The 26,750-nt window shown below is 39.1% G+C and overlaps 1 protein-coding gene across 2 annotated transcripts in view; it reads left to right on the forward strand.

The window, feature by feature from the left end:
* Positions 1 to 9,226, forward strand: part of PJA2 (praja ring finger ubiquitin ligase 2) — a 31,304-nt gene extending 22,078 nt beyond the window's left edge. For both annotated transcript variants that reach the window (XM_058824030.1, XM_058824029.1), the window contains exons 5-9: positions 801 to 986; positions 3,053 to 3,161; positions 7,325 to 7,439; positions 7,729 to 7,844; positions 9,074 to 9,226. In XM_058824030.1, coding sequence (XP_058680013.1) covers positions 801 to 986; positions 3,053 to 3,161; positions 7,325 to 7,439; positions 7,729 to 7,844; positions 9,074 to 9,154 — 607 coding nt within the window. In that variant the 3' untranslated portion in view covers positions 9,155 to 9,226. The remainder of the gene's footprint in view (positions 1 to 800; positions 987 to 3,052; positions 3,162 to 7,324; positions 7,440 to 7,728; positions 7,845 to 9,073) is intronic.
* Positions 9,227 to 26,750: the final 17,524 nt, after the last annotated feature.

Genomic DNA, 26,750 nt, shown 5'->3' on the forward strand with positions numbered 1-26,750 from the left:
TTTATAAAGCAAAGGCCACACTTAAGTTTTCTTTCAGCTTCTTACGTGCAGTTAGGTGCTTCTATTGCTAAGCAATCCTGTTTGTTGTTAATGCTTTTTTAGTATTCTCCACATTCTTGGGTCTTGAAGAACTAGTGTGACTTTATGAAAACTTTATAATAACTCGTCTCTTTCAGACAACAATAATGGAGATTTTTAACTTTTTTTGATATGATCAGCATAAAAATGTATGCATCTTTAACATAATTCGTTCTTATTTTCCCTTCTATAAGGAAAGTGGGCCTCACAGCCCCATGAGACTCAGCATCCAGGTGACTTTTGCTCCTCTAGAATATCCAGGAACGAGAGGAGTCTTTCTCTTGCAAGATAGCTTCTCTTGCAAGCAGTAGGTCTTTGCATTGCAGTCAAGCCAAGCTTTGCCATGGAGGCTGCTCTGGGTGTCAAGACCATCTTTCTCCGTAGTGCCTTTGGGAATTTGTAGATAAATAAGATGTTTATTACCAAATTTATTAAGCCTGGCAGGGATGTTGTCTGTACTAGGGAAAATTTGAAACAAACTGCATACTGTACTGCTGGCCTTGAGCATTAGACAAAACTTTGCCACAGAATCATGGGTGTTATTAGATTATGAGCCCTGTGAATTTCTTGAATTTTTATTACAAATGTTAATTCCTAATCTGTGACTCTGTAGTCTGGGAAATATGTCTGTTTAGTCTTTGTTTTGTTTGCTTTTATTGCTTATATGTGTTTGTAAGTTCTCTTAGCTTTTTAGTTTTAGCTTTTTATTTATTTATATAAAGGGAGCAGGCATTATTGGAGGAAGGTGAAATTCCTTGGTTACAGTACCGAGAAGAAGTAGAAAGTAGCAGTGATGAGGAAAATGATCCAATTCGTGATTTTGTACATCTTGGATTCTTCTTGTTGGATGGAAATAACAATCTTGAGGATGACTCCAGTGTGAGTGAAGATCTGGATGTGGAGTGGAGGTATGCATTTCATAGTTGTCTGCTTTCATTTCAGAGGCTTTGTAGTTAATATTTTGTTTTCTGTATAAGATATCAAAAGTACTTATGGATATCAGTATGCAGTTGCTTCAAGGACTAATAATCTCAGTTTTAAAGTTTAAGGTATTTCAAGTGCTATGTATCTTCTAATGAGAGAGAAGGGAATAGATTTGCTAAATCAGGTGGTGATTTGTGAAAATTGTGGTGCCCTAAATATGCAAGGCATGAGTTTATTTTCTAATTTAATTTTCAAGTGGAAGTGTAACAGAAATAAGGCAGTATAAATGTGATCAGCATTCAAGTCAGTCCTATTTTATAATTGGTCTTTTCCTCCTTTCAAACTGGTGTAAGTTAGTCATTATAGATCTATTTTATTTCTCTGTCAAATGCCATACACTTATCCAATATTATAATAATTTTGAATGCTTCATTCCATTTTCTGTCATTAGATTACTGAAGGATATTGCAATCAATTTATTATAAACATGCTTCAAATACCCGGAATAAAGTGATTGGAGCCACATACAAAATAGTATAATGTATAATAGTATAATGTATAATAGTATAATGTGTTGGTTTAGAATGTGATAGACAAAAGGTTTTCCAGTGAGAGACATAACACATGCTCTCTTCTGGTTATTAAAATATAGACTTGAGTGCAGACATACCAACACTGTTGTTTTCACCTTGTGAAGTTATATTGTAGAAAAGCATAATAGGGACTAATGCATGAGAGTCCAAACTAGAAGTAAGACCTGTATTCTTACACTGTCAGGCAGTAAGCTAGCAATGGAATTGTGTGATAGGGACAGAAGCTGTCTTTTAAGTGTTGGAGGTTGGCCTTGGTAAGCTTCTTAGTTACTGAAAAAAGGAACAAAGATGTTGATGATCTGTTAAGTTTGGTCTGCTGAACATATGCAGACCTGTACATCATTTCACTTGCGCCTGTTTTAAGATTTAATTTCTGAATTTCTAAAACAGAACTCAAAGGACCTGACACATGATGTAATAACAATCTGATTGTTAGTTGTAAAACAACTTAATACCAATACATATGAAACATATTAGCTGAACTTACACCCTTTCACAGTAAGAACTCCCATCAGGATGTTCTGAAGTATATACTGTGGGATTGTGATACCACTGTACTGGGACCAAAACTGCAGAACTGTCTCTGAGAGGCTGGAACTGCCTCCCCATGTGGGAGAAAGCTTGTTCCAGCTGACTCCAGTGGACCCACCATAGGGTGGGGCCTCTGGGAAAGTATTAAGAAAGGATAAAAAATGTTGAACAGCAAGCAGTGTGTGAGAGAGAAATGAAGATAATGTGAGAGAAGCAACCCTGCAGACACCAAGGTAAGAAAAGAAGAGGCAGGAAGTGCTCTAGAGCCGGGGAAGACCGTGGTGGAACAGGTAGGAATTTGCTGATGGAACTGTGTCTGTGGCGAACACATGCTGGAGTAGCTGATGGAGGACTGCAGCTTGTGGGAAAAACCTGTAGGAGCAGGGAAACAGCGTAAGGAGGAAATAATTGCAAAGAGGAACTTCCCTTGGACAGACCACAACCCCTGTTCCTTTTTCTCTGCCCTGCTTGGGATAGGGAAAATTAGAGGGCTCAAGGGCTAAGGAGTGAAGTTGAGCCTGGAAATAAAGAGAGGGCTAAGAGAAAGGTGGTTTAGTTTTTGTCTTTGTTTCTTACCATTCAAATCCATTTTTATTGGCAAGAAATTAATAGAATCATGGAGCAGCCTAAATTGAAAAGGAACCTCAAAAGATCATCTGGTTCAACCTTTCAATTAAATTAAGGCTTTTCCTGAATTGAGTCAGTTTTGCCTTTGGTGATGATTGATGACTCATGGCCCTTATTCTTGTCCCATGAGCTTTTTGTCTTATTTACATGTCCAGTTGAGGCAAGGGAGGGAGAGATCAGATGGCTGGGTATCGGGCTGTTACTAACAGGTGATATGCAATAATTTGATATATCCAGACTTTCTGTTGTAACTATTAATTTTGAAAATAAGACCATGTTTCCTAACCCATGTTTTTCAGACTACTTGATGAGTTTGGTGATGGCCTAGGACTTGGTCAAGCCATTCCTTACATGGAACCTCAATTTCTCACATATATGGCACTAGAGGGACACTTAGAAGCTGTGGAGGTATTAAAATATTTTTGATGGTCTTATAGCTTTGATGTTGTAGCATAAATATTTATAGTTGAATCCTTTTTCAACTTAATCTGAAAATCAGGGGATTTTCAGATACTTTCCTGTGTTAGCTTGAACTTTTGGGTCAGCAAACATGAAAATACATCTTGAAAGTTCTTTTAAAGGATGTACTACAAGAAGTCATTTCTCAGTACCTGCTTCTTTTAGTATATTCATTTATTTGCTCATAAGGCCAAGAAAGTTACTGGTTTCTACCAGTGTGAACATATGCCGTTTAATTCCAAAGAATTTTGCCAAATTCTCTACATAACGAAGGAAAGCTTATGCTTGAACCTGTGCCTGTGAATTGTAGCGGCTTTCTTTTTTTGTTTTTTTCCAAGAGTGTATTTGGATTCCTCAAATTTTTATTTATCAGTAGAAGACGCTTTCTGTGTTTGACTGTCTTACTCAGTATATTTTAAATAAGAGTTTTAAAAAAAACCCCATCGAGTAACAAACAGACAAAAAACTCCAGGTAAAGAAACCACCTGAAAAAAAAAGTCTTTTATCTTTACCTTGATCTATCCCATATCACCTGTCTGATTTTTTGGATATAGACCAAAGTATTTATTATCAAGAACCAGCATGGTTATGGTCTTTGTCTTTTGTTTTTAACTTCAGGTTGGTCAGTGTCAGAGTGAATATAGAGCTAGCTGAGATGCAGTTTGATTCAGTATGACAATTCTGGCACTGCTAGAAATCTCCCCTGCAGGGTATTTGTCAAAATAAAAGCTAAATGTTGTGTAGACATATAATATGGTGTTACAACAGCTGAACTGAATGTTTTGTAGGTCACGTAAGTTTAGGGCAGCAAGGGGCAGTTTGGCTGCTAGCACCCAAGTTAAAGGGGTGAACCGGGCAGGCTGTATGTCATAGTGTGCTTGCAGACAAAATACCAAGGGCACTTTGAAATGCTCTCTAAAGCTGGCAGACAGTGGAACAATCATAGATAACAGGGTTTTTTTCTGTGAATATGTGCAAAGTCAATGATTTTCTGAATAAGGCTCCCAGGTCTTTTCCAAGTCAGTGGATGGGGCCAATCCTGTAAGTTGGGAGTCATACAGTTTCCAGGTTTTGTACGTCCCTCAAGGTATATGGGAGGTCATCATTCATGATCAAGTATCACAGGGCCTTCTCCTATGTAGGATCTTCTTAGCATTACTTATTAAGACACACTTCATTAATGTGGAGAAGGTCTGTCGATACCCTTATTGTAAAAGCAGTGTTTTGAAGCTGTATAGAGAAGATTCTTGTCTCTTGTGTAGTGGCTGGTTCTCACTACATCAAAAAAACCAGATGAACTGCTAAAACAGTTGACCTCCTCCTTTGCACCAAATGAGAGGATCTGTGTAGAGAGGAGAAACTAATCACATCTTTTTTTTTTTTTTAATCTGCACATTAACACTTGAGAAGGAGACTGAGTTTATTATGACTCTTAAGTTTTGATTTCTCATTCCTGTATAACAACATTTGCCTAAGTACTCTGTCAGAAGAAATGTGTGCAGTCCTGTCAGAGTGAACTGTAAAAGTAATCCTAGGTGATTATGTGCATGGCTGGTTGAGGAGGTGCTTTAATTATATTTGTGTCACCAGGAACAGAGTGTCACTGAACACTATTAGCAAACAGGCAGATGATGACAGAGGTATCTGTGGTACAGGGCACTATGAATGTGGAAACACCGATTCTCTTACATGGCATTTGTGCCTGTAAGTAGCAGACAAGCGTGTGAAACTTTATGGTAGGCATAGAAGTCTTGGCGTATTTGGAATTAGTCAGCAGAAAGTGGTAAGTGAGAAATAAAAGGTAGAGGACTGTATGTACTTGTATAGACTGTGACCACATAGACAACACAGGTTCTGAGTAAGAATTCCAAATATTCCCTTCTAATCTCAAGCAGAATATAGAGCACATATTTTTACAGTATGAGATGGTTACTAAAATTGTTCAGGAAATATGAGCAAAATCGTTTACTATTGCTTTGAAATACTTGAAAGGGATGTGACACAATAAAGCACCCAAAATTCAAGTGTGTCTTAATTGGAGGGGATGGAGTGGGAGAGCTCTATCCCAAATAATTATGACATTTGGACAGGAGAAGTAATAAAAGTATTAGATACTAGATACTTCTTCTGAAAAGCTGTGTTGTATAGCTTTTATAGCTCTGAGTTCCTAAAACTTAATAGAATATATGTGTGATTTTAAATATTTTTTTCTTCCATCTGTAAGAAAGAAACTACATAGTTGGGAGTGTCTGGTTTACTTCATTAGCAGTACAGGCTAGTTGCCCCTGCTGCATCAGTGACTTTATAAGTATTTCCTATGCCATTTCACAGATGTGAGGAGCTCAAACCCTCGTAGGCTGTAGCACTCTTGTTTTGTAGCCAAATGTCCAGCATTTTGGTTTTGGTACATGGAGAAGTAAGCAGTCACGCAACCAATAAGAGGAAGTACAGGTATTTTGAAGATACATCTTATAGAAGTTATAAAACAGACACTACTTTGGATTTGAAAATGTGGCTTTCAGCCTCAGATTAAGTGTATGGCTTTGTGTCTATAATGTTTCTTTTGTGTAGGTTTCAGAAGCAAGCAAGTAATGCAGTTCTTTCAGTTTGAGAATATTCATGCTGGATATAAACAGAGTAGTTTGACACATAAACAATATTGCAACATTCTGTATCCCTGGGATCTTTTCTAACTTTTCCAGGTGTAGTAGTTACTCTGATTAAGCATAGTATTTTTACCTACTGTTTATTCTCAGACCATTGCAATTGGAGCAAAAACCAAATACAAATACTAAAATCGTCTTAATGTTAGTCAAGTAGTACTGTCTGCTGTACCAGAATTTGATGGGTATTAGCTGTAAAATTGGAGCAATATACTTGTTTTGTAGGAACTTGCACACAACACTACGAATAACCCCAGGTTTTCCCCTGAACTGACAGATTTCTTGTGGCAGTAGGAGCTGTAAATATTTCTTGGCTCCTGCTGATCTCTCTCTGCCCCAAAGGTTTGACTGTAGGTATAAAACTGCTTATTTAGATCTGTAGTAGTGTGGTAGCTTGAGGTACCTTGTCACTGCGATCCAAGTCCAAGCAGGTTTTCAGGTAGTCCAAGCATGTTTGAAGCTGTAGTAACTTCAGGGAAAGTTTAAAAGGAAAGACAACTGGAGAGGTTTCTGTATAGTCCAGTGTTTCTCTAGTATATAGAGCATTTTACTTAAGTGTATTCCTAATATTACAAAAATATCACGCTATCTTATACTTCTTACTAAGAGAGTTTTGTAGCCAATAATGTAAATAATTTTCAAGCTGATTAGAACAGTAAGTAGTTGTACTTAAATGATGTGACTAATTCATTCAGGGTGTGAACCCAGCGTTTGTGTTCTTCAGTTTGCGTGATGTTCAAACAGGTTAGTACATTTCTCAGCAAATACAACCACATATTCTGAGTTCTGTGATTTAATTTTTTTTTTTTCTTCTGGATATCCTCTGAGTGCCTTACACAGTTGAATGTATGATGTACACAGCAAATATTGTGTAGACTTATAGTCTTAAAGATTTTGTATGGTAAAAAAATTTAGTTTAAAATAGTTACTTCAGAGCATTTGGTCTGTTTTAAGATTAGAAATATCTACATAGATCTTGGGGTTTTTATTTCTTGAAGTTTACACTCTTAGTGTAACTAAGGTACTTAATATTTTTTGTTTGTGCCTGAGTAATTTAATAATTGAGGCCAAGAAACACATTAATGAGGCATTTATTTTCAAGAAGACAATGAAAGGACAGTTTTAGCTTGGCAAGATTTATTACATTTTCAACTTGCTTCTTTTTCTGTAGCTTTTTAAAATTAACAAATATTCACTGTAGATTAAGTTTTGACACTGTCCTCATACTCTAAGAATGCTTTAAAAGCAAGGCATTGCTGTTTTGACCTTCAGTTTCATCTCATTCATTACAAAAATAAAAATTATTAAATGGTTAGTTTGACAGACATGTCTTCCATTTTGAAAAGTAACACTGCTAGAATGGGATTCCTTTTCATGCTTGTTTGTTTGTTTTGTATGAAATGTTACATTGGTGAATAATAGAACTTGATCTCCGCTTACCCCTTTCAGACTGCTCTGGCACAATTGGAGTCTCTTACATTTGATGCTGAACAGACTCATCCACCTGCTACAAAACAGACCATAGATAGCCTGCCACAGATTGTTGTCACAGGTGACTACAATGGTATGGAAAAATAAGGAAAAAATAATTTCCACAAAGTTCGTAAGAAAAAATTCAACTTTCTCTAATACCATAGATGCAATATTTAAGTGTACTTACTGCATAATGCTGTCTTAAGATCTTTTGAATCTGAGTATAATTTTGATCCATTTGGAAAAGTAATCTTTAATGGAGTTACGGTGACTGTATTTTGTAACCATTAGTGATACTGTTGATAATATATGTACTTGAATCTGAGCTCCCCTGAGATGTAAAACAAGGTATTAATGCTTTTTTTTCATCATGGCTTTAGGTCAAGAGCAGTGTTGTACTATCTGTTGCAGTGAATATGTGGAAGGTGAAATCATTACAGAGCTACCCTGTCATCATTTGTTTCACAAACCTTGTATAACTCTTTGGTTACAGAGAGTAAGTACTACAGGATTGGTGGAGGGTTTGGGGGCAGGGAGGGTTGTGTATATTGTGTATTCTTCTTGGAAGAACTTTTAACTCTTTGAAAATGTGGGATGAAATACCAAGAATTTATGAAATATTATTTGACTTCATGCATTTTAGAACCAAATTCTAATGCAAGTGAGGAAAAAATTTATATTTTTACTCACCTGAAGGTCAGTTTCTTCAATAGAGGGAATATTTCTGTGCGGGAAAACATGTTTTCCTTTACTAAGAATGAAAAACATGGATTAGTTATAACTTGTTTTGGTACAAGAAAAACTTTCTTTACTATACTTCTGTCTTGAAGAAAAGACAATGAAGTCATTTTCTCTGAGAAGAGCAAAGGGTTTGATCTGTCTTACCACAATGTCAGGCCCATTTATTGTGACAGAGGCTGGCAGAGGAAATAGTGAAATGCTTGTAGATTAACTTTTTTTAAAATTAAAATTGCCTTTATTAATTCTATACAATATTAGATTTAATTTTCATTATCTATAATCACTTTGCTTCCAAATGTCTTAAAAAGGCTTGCAGCATGTTGAAGCTAAACTAAAACAACAGTAATTAATGAACTGGTATGATTTTTTTGTTGCACTTCTACTCTCCTTTATGTGCATTACAAGCCTGGATTTGGTAGTTCTCAGTGAGCTTACAGTGTAACATAATTTCCTCAAGAGTATAAGAGAAAGATTAATTAGTTTTACCATGGGATAAATATCAGAATACCTCTAGCATGGAGGCCTGATGGATTTCGTTGATGGGTTTATATTTTTTTTTACTGTGATAATGTTGATTACCATACGCATTTTTCTTGTTTTTCACATCCTGCCTTTTTTTTTCTGTTGTCATAGTCAGCAGCTATTGCTGAAAACTAGGTTTTTCAACATCTTAGATTTGGGCTGTACCTAACTTATATTTAATCTTTGCCTCAAAAAAAAAAAAAAAAGCCCCACCTGTAAAATCAATGCTGTGAAGAACCTGCAGAGAACCTGATGCATTTGCTATGCAGCAAAACAACTCTTTCTTCTGAGTTTGTCAGCTCTAGGTAGCTGTCAGCTCTAGGTAGCTATGCAGTCAAATTTGAGTTTGAGGTGGTGCTTTTGTGGAGACCCTAAATACTTTATAAATAATAACTTTTAGCTTTTCAGTAGAATTGAATGCAAACTGTGCAAATGACTTGGGTTTTTTTTCTCTTTTTGTAGTCGGGAACATGCCCTGTTTGTCGTCATGTCCTTGCACCTGTACTTCCCGAAGCAGCTGATGACACTGTTTTTTTTATTTGATTGATGATTCAGCATCTTCTGTTAACATTGCTACAGGACCCTCAGACTAGGGTTGAAAATAAAATCTGCCACCAAAATAAAAATGTAAATTTTGCCTGTTTTAATTATAATGTGAAAAAAAATCAGTATAAAATATTGATATATATAGTCATGGATTGGCATGGGTTGGAAGGGATTCTAAAGAAGATCTGGCTCCAACCCCCTTTGCTGTGGGCAGGGACACATTCCTCTAAACCAGGTCGCTCCAACTCCCATCCAACCTGGCCTTGAACACTTTCAGGGCTGGAGCATCCACAGCTTCTCTGGGCAACCCATGCCAGGGCCTCACCACCCTCACCGTGAAGAACTATCTCCTAATGTGTAATCCAAACCTACTTTCTTTTTGTTTGAAACCATTCTCCCTTGTCCTGTCATAAGCCATTGTGAATAGTCCCTCTCCATCCTTCTTGTAGAGTCCCTTCAGGGACTGGAAGGGACCTCAAAGCTTTCTCTTCTCCAGGCTGAACAATCCCCATCCTCTCAGCCTTCCCTCACAGCAGAGGTGCTCCATGCCCCTGATCACCTTGGTGCCTCCTCTGGCCTCTCTGCAGCAGCTCCATGTCCTTCCTGTGCCGGGACCCCGGGGCTGGAGGCAGCTCTGCAGGTGGGGTCTCAGCAGAGCGGGGCAGAGGGGCAGAATCCCCTCCCTGCCCTGCTGCCCAGGGGCTTTGGGTGCAGCCCAGGACACACTTGGCTCTCTGCGCTGGCACTGCCCATGGCTGGCTCATGTCCAGCTCTCACCCACAGCACCCCCAGGCCCTTCTGGGCAGGGCTGCTCTTGATCTGTTCATGCCCAGCCTGGGCTGGCACCAGGGATTGCCCTGACCCAGGGGCAGCACCTGAGCTTGGCCTTGTTGAACCTCATGGGATTCCCATGGGCCACTGCTCGAGCTTGTCCAGGTCCCTCTGGATGGCATCTGTCCCTCAGGAGTGTCAGCTGCACCACTCAGCTTGGTGTCATCTGCAGATTTGTAAAAGGAGCACTTGATCCATTCGTCTGTGTCATTAATGAAGACATTAAACAGTTCTGGTCCCACTAGTGATCTTCAAGGCCCACCAGCTGTTTTTGATTAGGACTCTGAGTCATTGAGGACCACCCTCTGGACACAGCTGTCCAACCACTTTTTAGCCCACTCATAAATCCATTTCCAATTTAGAGAGAAGGATATTGTGGAGGATGCTGCCAAAGGCTTTGCTGAAGTCCAGATAAATGACACCCCTAACACTTTCTTTATCCATTGCTGTAGTCACTCCATCATAGAAGGCCACCAGATGGGAAAGAATGTGAAGGCAAAAGGAAAAAAATAAGCTTGTTTCTATCCAAGTTTCATGTTATCCATACATCCACTAGTACATTGGAAGCATTCAGATTCTGGCAGGTGTTGATAAGTTAATTTGTTTTGACCATTAGACAAAGAGGTAACAACCTTTTTCTAACTAGCCATAGCAATACTAATTAACATAGTATGAAAATAATTTCCCTCAAGTCAAAGAGAACGTTCTAAGGGTTTTGGATAAAGTTACATGGTAAGCTGCCTCATAAGACAAAACTCTGTAGATGCCTTCCATGTTATAAAAGGCAGAAAGCTCCTGTTTCCCCTTCTTTCCTTATTCTGTGCTTGAATGAACACCTGAGCAAAACCAACATTTTTTTAGTAAAGTAAGGCTGCAAAATGCAAATACTCTCTGTCTCTAAAAAATAACTCCATACAAACCACATAAGCTGCTTATATAAGCTATGAAAAGTGTTTGGATCAGAGTGTCTGAGTTGAAAGGGCCCTTACACAATACCTGGTACTAACCCCTCTGCCGCGGCAGATAGGTTGTTCCAAGCCTGCTCCAGTGCCTCACCACCTTCACAGTAAACAATTCTTTCCAATATCTAATCTAAAACTTCTCTCAGTTTAAAACCCTTAGCCCTCCTCTTATCACTCTTATCACCCTGGTTAAAAGTTCCTCTTCAACTATTCTGTAGCCCCTCTGGAAGGCTGCTGTAAGGTGCCCCTGGAGCATTCTCATCTCTGGGCTGAACAACCCTAGCTCTCTCAGCCTGTCCTCACAGGCTAGGTGCTCCAGCTCCCTGGTTCTGCTTGAGTATGTCTATATCTTTCTTAAGCTAAGGGCTCCAGAGCTGGACACAGCACTCCAGGTAGGGGAGAATTCTCCATGGGAGTGAAGCAGGAAGGTAGAATCATCTCCCTTGACCTGCTGCCCACAATCTTTTAACTCAGCCCAGGACATGTTTGGCTTTCAGGACTGCCAGTGCATGTTGCAGGGTCATATCAAGCTTTTCATCATCCAGCATCCCAAGTACTTTTAAGTGCCGTTCTCAATCCATTCTCTGCCCAGCCTGTGCTTTATGTTGTACTTGGAATTGCCCTGATCCAGGTGCAGGACCTTGCCCTTGGCTCTGTGGAACTTGATGAGATCCACACAGGCCCCTCTCAGGCCTGTCAAGGTGCCTCTGGGTGACATCCTCTGCCTGCAGTGTGTCCATCACACCATACAGCTTGGTGTTGTCAGCACATTTGCTGAGGGTGCTCTGATCCCACTGCCTGTGTCACTGACAAAGGTGCTCAACAGGGCCAGACCCAACAATAACGCTGGGGGAATCCACCAGTCTCTGGTCTCCACCTGGGACCATCAAGCCATTGACAACAACCCTTTCATTGTGACTGTCCTGTCTGTCAAATCTGTGTCTCTCCCTTTTAGAGAGGAGGCTGTTTTGAGGCACAGAAGTCAAGGAGTCCTCTCAGGGTGGTGGATCCTGGATCCCAGACTGTGGTTCTGTTCCCACTGTCAGCATGTCTCTGAGTGCGCTGTCCAAGCACTTTGGCCTGTCTTTCCTTTCCATTTAATTCCCTTTTCTCATCTTGTAACTCCTCTGCAATCTTACCTGCAGATCTCTGCAACTCATCTCACTCCTTGGACTAAGAATAGAAACTGATCCCCTTGAAGAAAGTCATCGGGCAAGTCACCATCACTTCCTATTTTCCTTTTGAACCCTGCTTCCTTCCTTTCTTCTTTTGCAGACTGTCCAAGCTATTCACATTTCTTCCTGGTGTTTCTTGCTAACTTCCCCTCTTCTTTCAAACTGCATTGTATGCCATATTTGGTTTATGGTGCTCATTTTACTTGTTACCAAACCTTCACCCCTCAACACTGGAATTTCCTCCAGGGCCTGATTTCTGCATCCCAGGCCACCTCCTGTTATGGTGTCCCTCCTAAATTCCTTCATACTAGTGAGAAACAAGTCAAGAAAATTTTCTCCTCTGGTCTGTCTTCATCATCTGGACTAGAAGGCTACTCTCGATGCTCTCCTGTATTTACCTGGACTGCTTGCAGTTGGCTGTGCAATTTTCCCAGCAAGCATCTATGTGGCTGAAGTCTTCTATTGGGATTGTGCCTGCAATTGTGATTCTTCCTGCAGCTGAGGAAAGAGCTCTTCACCAACTTCCTCTCCTTGATCAGGTAATGTGTAGTAGACACCAGCTTCAAGGTTTCTGTTGTTGGCGTAGTCTCTAATTTCCATAAGCTCTTGACTTGCACATTGCTGCTCTTCAAAAGCATCTTTGTGCAATCAATCTCATTTTTGACATAGAGGAAAATTCCCTCAACTGTCTTTTTTGCTTGTCCTTTTTGAATAGTTTGTAGCCATCAGTCACAGCACTCCAGTTGTACAATTCATCCCAGCAAGTTTCTGTAGTAGCAATCAGGTCATGGTTATGTCCCATCTTCTGTAAAGAGGTCGGTAATAGCTGAATTTTTAATCTCTTTCATGAATTTAGTGCAGGTCACAAATATGTGAGCCTTTGGAGGCTCTTACACCAACAACATTCAACTAATAGTACCTTTGTGTTTGCTTAAGCAGTTTTTCCATTTCCCTGCTGGATTTGTGGATCTAAAGTAGCTTAAGTTGATTCCTCATTTTATTTCTTTATTTATTTTAATTCCTCACAATTATTTCCTCATTATATTTCTTTGGTTTTTTTCTGCTTCATCACTCATCTCTGGTCTTGCTTTGGAGTGAAAGTGTTCAGCCGAAGCTCTCACTATGGGCAGTTTTTCATCTGCCTGAACTCACCGGCTGTGGCTGTTTCAGAACTGTGCACCACTGTTCCTACTTTACAGCTTGGCCCTTTGTGAGCTGTTACCTCTGGGGCTTATCTGATAGCCTTGGAGCCCCAGGATGTGATGCTGCTTTGGCCCTAGTGTTTTCCTTGAATTTTCATACTCTATTGATACTATCTTTCTACATGGTGTCATTTCCCCTCAGAATACATTTCTGGGGCATCAGTGTTCTGGCTCACCTTTCCAGGCTTGAATTTATTGATCATCAGATTGACTTTAGAACACACTGAAAGTATTTTCTTTCTGCTGCTTTTAGCATCTCTTGAGCTTATTTGTGAGGTAGGTGATCAAACTTTTAGGGACAGCATTTAGGATCAGTTGTTAAATGTTTCGCTATTTCCAAGATACTACCTTTTTGTTGTATTTTTAAAGATGTAAAAATTCCTGTGTTCTTCAGTTTTTTTTAAAGAATTGCAAGGTTGGGTTGCACAAAAAATAAGTATTGCAACAAAATAATTCTTCTGGGCATGAAGAAGAGTATAGTTTTTGAGAGCTTTTTACTCCAGAGATGGTTTACCCATTTTAAATTAAAATAATGATGATTAAATACATCGCACTGGAGAAGGGAACTGGCTATAACTTGTTGACATGATGTTATGATATGATTTGATATTTGTGCCCTATTTTGCAAAGCACAGAATTTTTCCTAACTTTGGAGGATTGTGGATTTTTTTGTTGGCACTAGCAAGGCCTACTGAGTGCGCCTTGGAACTCTTCTTTTTTTCTGTTTTTTTCAGGTTTGTTTTTAGTTTTTTGGTGGGTTTTTGCTTGTTTGTTTTTGTTTGTTTGTTTGTTTGTTTGTGTTGTTGTTGTTGTTGCTTATAAAAACCTCCCCTGATTGGGAATTACTGCTTTACAGTTTGAATCCTAAAAGCTGTATTAATACTATAGTGATGCTGCATGGCATGCTGCATAAATACTTTGGTGTGTTCTACCAAAATTCCAGTTTCTCTTACTTGAACAGAACAGGGATAAAAGTGTGGCTTTCTTAAGCTTTTGGATAGAATTTGTCCAATACAAGGCTTCCTTTAGTCAATTTTTTGTTGTTGTTTTTTGTTGTTAAAGATCAAGACAATTTCTTCATATTATAGCCTCCCTATAAGATGCTGCTATTTCCACTGAACAAAATACACTGCTGTAGTTGGTAGGCTCATTCTTTCTCAGAAAGCCAAGGCAAAGACGGGAACAAACAAAATTCAGTTTCCTCCCTAAACACCTGCCTGCTCTTCTACCTTGAAAATACATTATTTTCTTTCCAGTTGCTTTTTATTGAAACAGATGTAATGAGGTTTTGTTGGACACTGAGGGTGTACAAAACACAGCCTTCTTTACACTGAGGCTTGATTCATTATGGGGGAGTGCTCAATTACTGAATTGTAGAAGAGCTGGCAAGGACTAGTAGGTAAGGCTCCTTGTCTTGTGTTACAAGGAGACAAGTGGGCTACAGTCATCTCTGCGCAGCCTTTGGATGTACAGACCTGGTAATGAAGGCTTAAGCCTTTGTTTAAACCTTTTAAAGGTGTTCAGGAGCCTTGAGGTTCTCCTGACTTTTGCTATTGTGCCATTGAAATCCAGTCCAAACTAAGCCTGGTACCAGTCAAAGCCCAGGGAGTGCAAGGGTTCATCATAAGCTCATGCCACATTTGTTAAATGCAGTGTAAACAATAATTGAAAATAAAAGTTCTCTTCCCTAAGTTTGAAGCAAAGTTTTTCAGATGACTTTGAATGGAGAGAGAGGAACATATTTTGCTGAGAATATGATGTATTTGGCATGAATGTAATTCACTCCCAAAGCATATTTCTAGGTACATTATCTTTCTCTTTGAACTTACAATAGAATCATTCCTGAAAAGGCCCATTGTGGTTAAGTGAATTTAAGACTATTGCCATAAGGGACACATTTTAAAGCAGCAGCATCAGAGTTGTTTATTTCATAAAACAAATTTGTGCAACTGTAATAATCCTGCTCCATGTTTTCCTTTTAATAGGATAATCTCTCTGTGGTGATGCACTAATGTGAGCACATCTGAATTGACTCGATGAATGCAGTAGGCATCCTGTTCTGAAAAATGCCAAAAATGGAAAAAGAAAAACAACCCTGGCTCAGTAATTTCAGTTTTATTTTATCTGCACATTTTTACAATCCATGCTCTTTCCCCTGTGTTTTTCCTTTTTATTGGTATCAGTGAGTGCTTTAGGATATACATAATAGAAAACAGAAAAATATGTTAGTTATCTGCAGTCCTTTGGTCAATGTGGTACACACAGACAACTAAGATGCCTACTTATTTAGACAAGAGAAGTGTGTGGAAAATAAGTCCTTTTATAGGTTAATAAGCAAAATATGTATTTCTAGATTTTATTGTCCTAAAATTCCACATAATTGTAATTTTTTTTCAGTCTTAAGTCTGTGTGTAGATAGACAATTACTGTGCTCTGAGCCATGCATGATAAATAATTACACACAAAACAACTAATAATAGTTATTAATGAGTAAGTATGAGGATTGAATTATGTATTGAGGCCAAAATGTAAAAGGCATGATTTTCATGTATACTACGGCTGCTTTGCCCTCCTGAGGCAAAAGAAAAGGCTCTCCAGAAGGCGTAAATGACAATTAGGTACATAGGAAATAGGAAGGAGGATTAGTCTAGCTGGTTTCTTCACCTACCTTTAAATCACAGTAAAAACAAGTCCTTCTTTCAGTTGTGAAGCAGAATTGTCTTTAGCTTACCAGGCAGGAACCTTTGAAAATATGTCAAGGAAGTCAATGAAATTTAATGTGATGGTGAGAATTATGTTTTCCAAGGCAAGTTTGGTATTTTATGTCAGATTTTCTAATTGACAAGAACCAAGGGCTACAATTTTAGTGTTGTAAGTGCTACTCATTGGTGATAGTTGGGACCTGGCTGATCTTTCATAGCTTTGTATTAAGAAAACCTAAAGAGGAAATAAATTTCTTATTAGGATATAAAAATCATTGGTGAAAGTATTTCTTTATTGTACATTGAGTAGTACTATGCTAATATGTATGACCTGCTAATTTGGAAGATTGTCAATGGGTAGAAGGGTTTCCTTGTGGATGAGTGGAATTCCCTCCTCTTACTAGAAGCAGAAACATAAAAAATGCTTTTCTAATACTTCTTTAATTCTGCAATAGGAGGATGTCAGCTGCAGAAACACTGACACAGATTTGAAAATGCTTTTTGCATATTCCAGACATCCTTTTATAAGGTGTTAACTTGCTTTGCTAGTCAAGGAAGATGTTCTTGCCAGCAATACTGTAAATAGGTTCCTCTCAAGCTATTTTAGTGAAATGTATTGCAGCCTGCATACTGCACATGCCTTTGTCTTCTTTATTGTTTTAACTCCTAGAATCACAAGTCATGTATGAAAGAAGGAAGTTTTGCTATAGAGATTAAAAATGTGATTTAGTCCTCATTATTTACATTAAAGCTCCATAAGACTGTGAGGCTTTTCTTCTGATATGAATAACTGAATGGACCAACACAAAGCAAATCTAGCATCACACACACAAATAAAACAAAATAGCCTGACTAAAGAGTTTGCTCCTAAATGGTGAGCTTTTAGGACATGAATGAATAGCACCATTTAAACAGAAGTGGTGCAAGAGAACAAGGGATCCTCAGCAGTATTTGTTACCTGCAGATAGCCACAGTCCTTCAGTTATCTTTCTCTCTGTGACACAGCAATTATCTTCCTTGGAGCTTTTGAAACAAATTTCTAGTTCACCAGGACTTTTGGTGAAGGAATGCCCTTCAGGTTCGTTCACTTCATGCAGTCTTCTTCTGAAAGTGGCCAGCAGGAAGGGGAGCAATGGGAGCAGAAAAAATGTGGTCTTTCAAGTGAATCTAGGCAACCTACAGTATCAACCAAGACCAAATTCAGTTGTGAGTAGAGGATAAGAAGTTAAAAAAAAGTTAGTGTGTGGCACAAAAATGCTTTTGGCAGCTCTGTCCCACAGCAGAAAGCATGGAAGCTCCCAAGGCACTGCTGACTGGTCCACTGCACTCCTCTAGCTCTTCAGGAAATGTGGAGCCTGATCACTAAAATAGATTCAAAATCTCTTGGTCTAAATCTTACATTATCTGTGAGACAGGTTTTTTCTGAGAGGAATTATTTGCATTTATTGGTGTCAGGGACACAGAAAGGATGCCTGTGTGCCCTGCAGCTTAAGAGTGTGTTCATGAGACACATGTGACCTGCAGAAGAGTCTTTATCTTAAATTATCACTTCAGAGTGTGTCACTGTACACTCTCCTGCTCTGAATCAGTTATCATATCTAACTGAAAAAAAGAAGCATCAGTTAATTTGTTGAGAAAAATTAATTTATGTTCTGTCACTGAAATTGATTTGATGAATGACAGTAATCAGAAGCATATATTGCTGCTACAGTCAGTGTGTGTTAGTGAAGTATCTAAGGGTAGCATTTTCTCCTTCTATACACCTTCCAGAGAGAAGGTGTCTCTTTGTGGGCATAATTCAAGCACAGAGCACCAAGAGCAACCTATGGGTGTCTCATTTTCAGAATAAATACATATTGAAATTGCAACTTACATTCTAAACAATTATAGATGATTTTTATGTTTTAGGGTTTGTACTTGGGATGCCAGTACTGCTGGCAACTGTTTTTCTTCTGTCTTATGTTAGGCATGACATCATGCATATGAGGGAGAAACTAAATTTTTTCCCACTCACCTGCTGCATTTTGAAGTTATCAGCAAGGCAGTATAATTAGTTAACTTGCATTAACATTCTGGTTGCCTTGTTATGCTGTGAATTGGAGTGCAATGGAGAGTGCAAGGTAGCCTCAACTCCTTTACAGTACCAGAACAGATGCACTCAGGGAATGTGCTGCAATGCAGGATAGCAGCTTGTCAGAAAGACTTTAGACAATATTGCCTTAAAAAAAAGGAGGTGGCGGGGAGCATGTCAGGGCTGATCCAGTTTTTCATAGATTTTTTTGCATAGTTTCAATGTTCATTGGATAATCATCTGAATACTGAGTTGATACCACAGGGCTAGACTGAAGTACAGTATCTGAATAAACTGTTTGGGGTTTTTTTAACATAATTACCTGCCTTCAAAACAGATCACAGCTATGTACAAGATATGGTGGAATTTCTAGTTCACTTTAAAGCTCCAGAGATCAGTTAGAAATCCTTTCAGGCTTTTCATTATCCAAGTAAAAAATATATCAAATATTGATGAACTTCTTGAAGCATTGTGATCTGTCATTGCATCATTTTAATTAAAAAACGCTAGTCTAAAAAATAAATATATATATTTTTATTTGCTACAGTTAAAACTGTTCTCATGCAGCTTTTTGCTATCATTCTTATGAATGCTATTTATGTCTTCCTGTATCACATAAATTAAGCTTTGATGAAGGTCTAATTCTTCAAAATTCTTGCTGCTCTTTCCATGCATAAAATTCAAATATATTTGCAGTTCCCAAATGCAAAACTCCGTTGCTGTTATATGACACACATCCTCATTCAGATGCAAATTAGTTTTTTTCTTTCCTGAGGTAAAAAAGGAGTGAGAAAGCAAAAAAGTAGCTGAGCCTTTGTCTGTTTCCTTAAGTGAGTCTCTTGTCCTCTGTATGTGTGACAGTTTGACATATAAGGTGATGACTAATTTTGCAAAATTTCAGGAATATAACTTAGAATGGCAGAACTGGCTGAAAGATGTTGTGAAAGTTCAGTTTGAAATTCTAAAATACATATTCATTGCAAATTTGCCTACAAGCCTGCAAGCATTTGCATTCCTTTCTGTGCTACTTAAAAAGCTAATGGAGGATAGTACTAGATGCTCAAGTGTTAATCTTTCAGCCTTTAAATGTCTTTATTATGAGCTTTATTATGTTTTCTTAACCATGACCACTATCCTTTTTTTCATCCTCAGCATCTGTGTAATGCAACTGGAAAGTGATTTATAGTTCAAAGTAGGGAAGCAGAAGATTGAAGGCTGTCCCTCAGTAGCTAAATACAGACTGCAATGTGCAAGGGAAAATGAAAAGCTTGGTTATTTTCCAGAAATCTTAGTAGTGACATCCTTTTCAGGCAATATTCCCACTGAAATCAGTGTACTAAATTAATATTAAATAGATTTAAATTTCTCTTCACAACTGAATTATTCAATGCAGAAGCATCTGAGTTCTTCTAAGAGTTTTTATTTGCTACTACCTCAAGGCATATGCCATTTGTTTTCTTTAGCTATTCATAAACCTTTAGTTTGTGGCTTTTATAATTTTGATGCAGTAAATTCCAAAGCACTTGAAAAAGCATTAGGGATCATTGCAAGAAAAGAAAAGAAAAGAAAAGAAAAGAAAAGAAAAGAAAAGAAAAGAAAAGAAAAGAAAAGAAAAGAAAAGAAAAGAAAAGAAAAGAAAAGAAAAGAAAAGAAAAGAAAAGAAAAGAAAAGAAAAGAAAAGAAAAGAAAAGAAAAGAAAAGAAAAGAAAAGAAAAGAAAAGAAAAGAAAAGAAAAGAAAAGAAAAGAGAAAAGAAAAGAAAAGAAAAGAAAAGAAAAGAAAAGAAAAGAAAAGAGAAAAGAAAAGAGAAAAGAAAAGAAAGAAAAGAAAAACATTACATTTCCTAAATGCTTGTATAAAATAGTATGGGATTACACAAAGCACTAGTAAGAACTGTGCAGCAGGAGTGTATGGTCTACTGGAGACTGAAATGTCGGCAAAATAAATGTATTTTAGATACAAATGGACAGTCTTTGCTCAGCAGCTGTCTCAGCATGATCAGATTACAAAGTGGTTGATCTCTGCAGAGCTTTCATATGGGTTGCGAAGGAGGACAAGACAGAGTCTTTATGGAGTTTGACAGGTAGCATTGCAGTGACACTTTTCTTCCAGAAGGCATCTTGGTGCTGGGGACAGGAGGCTCTCTGGCACTTCACACTATTGCAGTGTACACTATTGCTGCACTTTGTCTGGCCAAATGTTGGATTTCAGAAGTCATCGTGTAGCCATAAGTGTGCTAAATCCTGGAGAGAAGCTTACACAAATTTGAGAGATAAGCAATCACCAGCCGTCTGGAGCTCAGTGAGGGAAAGTGCTGGATGCTGCACCTGGGATGGGCAACGCTGGATGTATGAGCACACTGGGAAATGAGAGGTTGGAGAGCAGCACTGTGGAAAGGGACCTGGAGGTCGTGGTTGGTGGTAAGTTGGATCTGAGTCAGCAGTGCCCTGGCAGCCAGGAGGGCCAACCCTGTCCTGGGGACATCAGGCCCAGCATCACCAGCTGGGCAAGGGAGGTGATTGTCCCACTCTGCTCTGGGGCAGGGATGGCCTCACCCAGAGTGTTGGGGGAAGTTTTGGGTACCATAAGAAAAACATTGAGCTATCAGAGGGTGTCCAAAGGAAGGCAAGACGGTGAAGGGCCTCGAGGCAAGCAGTATGAGAAAGGCTTGAGAGCACTTGGTCTGTTCATCCTGGAGGAGACTGAGGAGGAAACTCACTGCAGTTACAACTTCCTTGTGAGAGGAAGAGGAGGGACTGACTTTGATCTCTTCTCTGTGGTGACCACTGACAGGACTCAAGTAAATGGCCTAAAGGTGAGTCAGAAAATGTTAAGATTAAATATCAGAATAGGGTTTTTTCAGCTAGAGAGTGAAAACATGCCTGTGCATATTTGGGCACTGAACAGGCTCCCCAGGGCAGCAGTCACAGCACCAAGCCTGCAGCATTTGGACAGTGCTGCATACATAGTATGCCACAGGGATGTCCTGTGCAGGGCCATGTCTTGGGGCATCCCCATGTCTTGGGGATGGTCCTTTGCAGGGCCAGGGGTTGGAGTCAATGATCCTTGTGGTTCCCTTCCAAATGAGGATATCCTGTGATTCTGTGATTCAATGAATCAATGATTTTGTGATTTTCCTCTAAGTCTAGGGCATACTTTTTTAAGGTGAGCTGCCAGAATTGTGACTCCTGGTTTAGTGCCCCTAGCATAGCTCTTTTCTTTGGTATCTGGAAGCAGGTGGTTTGTGCTATGGTGTCCTCAAAGGTGGCCTTTATTGCTCCATGTAGCCAGCAGGAACTTAGTGTGCACCATTATGGGACAATACACTCATAACAGGTCATCACAATATACTACTTCCATACTGTCCAAAAATCATGCCCAAATATGTTTGAGAATCACTGAATTGACATTGACTGGAGGAGACAAGGAAGATTTATACAGTGCGGCATGGAAGGCCATATGCTCCTGGGTGCAGCCATAGGATCATGATCTATGAGCAGAACATTCACCAGGTCCTTTGTAGCCCTTCTGTCTGTGCTGCTCTGCCAAGTGCTGCCAGTGCTGCAGTGCTCTCCAGGATCAGTTGGAGGTGGCTTGCATGGAGCAACAGGGCTTTGCATTATTCCCAAATGTACAGAAGGAAGGAGGAGACTTTGTTCCCTGATACTCAAAAAGGAATTTGGGCCAACAGACACTTGTGCAAATTCCAGTCAAGAAAACTTTTGCCCTTCCAAGAGTTTTAAAAGTCAGAAAAGAGTATTTTTTTAATCTCAATATTATGTTGTAATAGCTGGAAGGATACAAACCCTATGTTGTTTAAAAAGTCATTAAATAGATGGGTTAGTGTTTATCATGTATTTAAAAATGAGTACATTTCTGTAATTTCAGCAATGTGATTTTAGAGTAACTAAATGCAATTTAGTACATTTTTGCATCTCTTCATGTAGGTACACAGGAGAGAGCAATAAAACATGGACATTAAGATGAGAGGGTAGAAGCTAATGGTTCATTCACTTAAAAGTATACTTCTTTGGCATATGGGAAAAGTGCTGTCCTCCAGCTATTCATCTCTCAGGTCTGCCAGGAATGGTGACAGTTTGGGTGGTCTCTACTTTGTTTTTGTGAAGGGATTTTGGGAAGTTGTGCACTTAAAATATCTTCAGAACCAGAATATTTTTCTGTTTGAATCTTCTTTGGCTGTAAGTCTATTTTCTCTTAGAAAAGGACACATTTCTTTTAGAATAGGACATTTGAGGTTAAAAGTTGTGATGCAGTTTTGACCGGAGCTGAATATAGTTATGGGTTGCTCTAGCACAGGCTCATGCAGATGTTTGGGTTTTTTTCATTTTTTCAGTGCCAAAATTCAACGATTCATTTAAAAGCTGGTTGTTCTTTCTGCATCCCTGGATTTTTATCTCCACCATTCACCTTCTAACACCCCAGAGAAAGGTAAAGGCTGTGACAGTGATTGCTAGAGGAAAATACTAAGAAGATTAGGGGTAAAAGAAATCTGATAATAAACTGTGGCACAGTTTCTCCATGACATGAGGCAATTTAGAAATAGTTCATGGAATTGAAAAGCATGATTGGATTCAAATGTAGCACATGCATTGGTATGTATTATATTTTGCATGTGACTGTAATGTTTTGTTCATTGCATCTATGCCCATTTTTTCTGCATATTTGGAAGTGCTTTCCCACACAAAATGAAATAATTTGGTTTTAATACAGTGCAGATGAAAATACAAAATTTTTATTGTTTGTTACTGGAACTTTATTGTTGACATTGGTCTGATTGGTCTTAAAAGAAGAATTTAGATAGATTCTTCTTATATTTGTAATAATTTTTTTTAATTGAACCAAATCCATGCATGTTTTAACTGCATTGATTTCAGTCTGGTTTTCCTAGTTTGCTTTGGCATATTAAGTCCAGGCAGTGCACTGTGTTTTTATACACTAGACAAATAGAACTCTGCAGGTGTAGGAGAGAAATCATACTATCCTTATCAGAAATAGTCCTGTGGTGAGCATCATCAAGAAAAGGAAAAAGGCACTGTGCTGAAACCTGGAAAATATTTTGCTGCAAGCGATGAAAATGAAAGATGGAGAGCACATACCTATTACATCTCTTGTAAAAGTGGCAGAAAGTTAAACGCTTTCTAATAACCTTTTGGTCATTATCATGTTTCTGAGCACTCAGATGTGTATGAGGTGAAAACCTTTCTTTTTTGAGAGCAGGAAAAATGAAACACACAAGAAAGGAGGAACATGGGTATATTTTTTGTCTTTCACTGTCCTCTAACCTTCCCATATTTCCACTATACTCTACAGTGCATCAACTGTCAATATTGGATTTCCTTAAAAGGTCACTGAAAATGCATTCTGGATTTGAAAAGTAGGTTGTATTAGCTTTGGATGGATGTATTATATTATTTTCAGAAATAGTAAGGAGGAAAAAAATATAATCTTCCTATTAATCCTCATGTGAAATGTATTATCCTCAGTTGTGGATAAGTGGGCAATCATCAACCTAGTGCTGCCAAAAAGGCAGAGAGGAATGCATTGATTTAATCTGTTGGTTTGGAACTATTATTTTGGATTTTTCAGTTTCTCTTGCTATTTATCATTTTGGATTTTTCTCCAGTGAAGAACTGATTTCTTTATTATTCCTGTGTTGTGTTCAGTCATGAAATTTTTCAGAGGCCTCTTGTTTTCTCAGCTTTTCCTCTATCCCCTCTTACACTGTCCATTTTTCTTTCCCAGCCACAACAACACATTTCTCTCCAAACAGTGCTCAGAAAAGCTGCCCCTTTAGCCTGTTCCTGGGAGAAGAAGGAGAGGAGGGGCTGGGTGCAGCTGCCCAGGGAGTGCTGTAGCACTCTGTGCCTATCTGTTCCCTTCTAGTCTGCTCCTGTCTACTCCTGTAAAGCAGAAGGGAGAGGGACAGGCAATGCTGCCAGCATCAGCAACAACTCTAGGGCTTCTGTCCAAAAAGAGACAACTGCAGACCTTGTTAAACTTCTGGGAACAGCTTAGTTGGACAGGTCACTCTTTAAATTTTTCTTACTCTGAAAATTATGTTGTAACCATGATGTTTCAGTGGAGTGTTAAATCACTTCACAGTAAGAGATTTCTGCATTTAAATGTCAAATCAAATGGCTCAATCCACTGAGTGGCAGATGTATTTTAGTCAGCAGTGCTTTTATGAAAAAACACTCTTAGGATTGCTCTTCCTGTCAAAACTCCCAGCCTGGATCTGGGCGAGGGAGGCAGATCTCTTTGGCATAAAAAAGGGCTTCTGAGGGGCTGCAGGAGCTCAGGTGGCCCAGGCCAGGTGTGGGGATGAGCCCCTCAATGCCTGCCCCAGCACGAGAGCCAGTGAGCAGAGAGCAACACAACAAAAACTCCCCTTCAGGGCTAAAGAGATGATGCAATTCCTTGGCGCATGAGCTGCAGCTTAATCTTTGCCAGAGGGCTTCCTGGGTGTGTGAGCTGCAGCATGTGGCCCAGCTTTTGCCTGCCATTAATCAGCCGCTTGGTACTTCCTTGGCTTGTGGGGGGGCGCTTTTCTCACTTCTCTGGGATGCTGGGCTGCCCATTGGGTGGAGAGCAGCAGCTTCTAGAGAGCATCCAGCTGTTGGGAGCCTGGGTGCCTGGCAGTCAGGCAGTTCTTTTGACACTGAAATTGAGGAAATCAAGGAGAGAACAGAAAATTAAAAACCCTCTAATACAATAAAACAAAAATAATAATTATATATATAACCAATAATAAAATCAAACACTAATACTTCATGGGGGAAAATGCAGAGAGATGTCTGAGGTGAAAATACAGACAGCTTTAATTATAACTGTGGTTATATAATTATTTATTTATTTGTTTGTTTATTGTCTTGCTTATTAGGGCACTGTTCATCACAACTCCCCTCTCAGCACCAGGCAATGGCAGGGGCTGTGGGAGAAGGATTGCTGGTTTGGGAGTGAGAGCTAGTCTGCACCAACCCCCCATGCCAAACCAGGGGAGGGGATCTGCTGAGGTGCCTCAGCACCTCTGCTTGGTAAAATCCTTCAGGCATGTATTCATGGGGTTTATGTGATAAATGTTTTCAATACTGACAAGTGTAGCACAAGGCATTTTTTTCCCTCTGGGGGAAAAATAAGGATCTTCTTCCGATTTTCTGTGATTTTGTGCATCTTTCCTATTAGGTGCTCCTAGAAAAATAAACACAAATTAGCTTATAGTAAAACTATAATTTGCATATTTGTAAGATGTACATGGAGTGTTGTCTGGTGATAAGGAATGCCTTTTAAGCAGTAGCATTTTGAAAGGACAAGGAACATTGTAACCCATCTTTTGTTCCTCATGGAGGTGGTCATGACATGAGGGTTGGCTTTTCTGAGGGTGGCAGCACCTCTGGGGTAGATGGACCATCATCCTCATTATCAGCTGACAGACCTGCCACTTCCAGAGCCTCACACCTCTTGTGTAGAGGCACCGGAGGAGGTGAGGCAGATACCTGGAGAGGGTTCACCTGCCACCCTAAGCACAGATTTGCCTCTATTCTCTCCTTTACTGTAAGTTACTGCCTTCTCTGTGGTTGGGGGTGGGGGTGCAGGGTGTGGGATACAGGATCTTGATGTTTTTTCTCACACATGTTCCTATTTCTCTCTCAGGGAAGGAAGTGCACGGCTCCAGCAGCTTTTTATCAGACTCCCTGATGTTTCCTTAACCAGTCCACTTCCCTTCAAAGCTCTGCTATCATCCACTTGGTCACACACCTCACACAGGTGTCCTTGTTCTGCCTTGCTTAGCTCCTGTGGACTAGAGGTGCAATACATCAGCAACAACAAAACCAGCCATGCCTGAAAACAGTGACAAAGAAGACTGTCCAGCATAGGACAACTTCTCACTGCAGAGGTCATACCTGCTCTGAGCTCAACACTCAGTGCTGTGTCTCACCAGCTTGTTAATAGAAAATTATTGGCAGAGGAAGTTTCATAAAGCATATTACAACACAAACCACCATAATAAAGATCTCGAACAATATCAGTGGGCTACAAATAAAAACCCTGGCATGGGTTCCTTCCCTAATACATACACATACACACACACTAAACACACCTCAGTGTTACTGAGGGCCTTACGTTGAAATGAAAAAATGCTTTATTTCTGCTTTAAGATTCAATACAGATCAAGTGACTTACTGTGTTCAGGCAGTTTCAGGTTTCTACAGGATTGTAAACCATTTTGCTTTTAAAAACAAAACTAATCTAGGAACCTTGGGGTGCTTTTTTTTCTGGTTTGTTTTTTATTTCTTTTTTTCATTACAGTTTCATAACAAGTGCTCAAAAATAAACACTTTTCTTCTTTCAATACTGAAGCTGTTGCTTTATGCTACTGTCTTACATAATTTAACCTTAAAAACAATCCAAATTTTCTGCTGTAATTTCAGACACTTCAACATGCTCATCTGATCTCCAAGGACAGAAAGAATGATTACTATTCAAGGAAAAAAAGTCCACTCCTATTTTAATTAAAAAGATGCGGTGTTTGTGCTGGAAATTACTTCAAAGTTGAAATTAAAGATGAAATTATTTCCTTTAATCAAAGTTATAGAACATTTATGTTATTAGTGTGAATACCTAAAAGGGAC

Source organism: Ammospiza caudacuta, chromosome Z, assembly GCF_027887145.1.
Source record: "Ammospiza caudacuta isolate bAmmCau1 chromosome Z, bAmmCau1.pri, whole genome shotgun sequence".
NCBI classification, from domain to species: Eukaryota; Metazoa; Chordata; class Aves; order Passeriformes; family Passerellidae; genus Ammospiza; species Ammospiza caudacuta.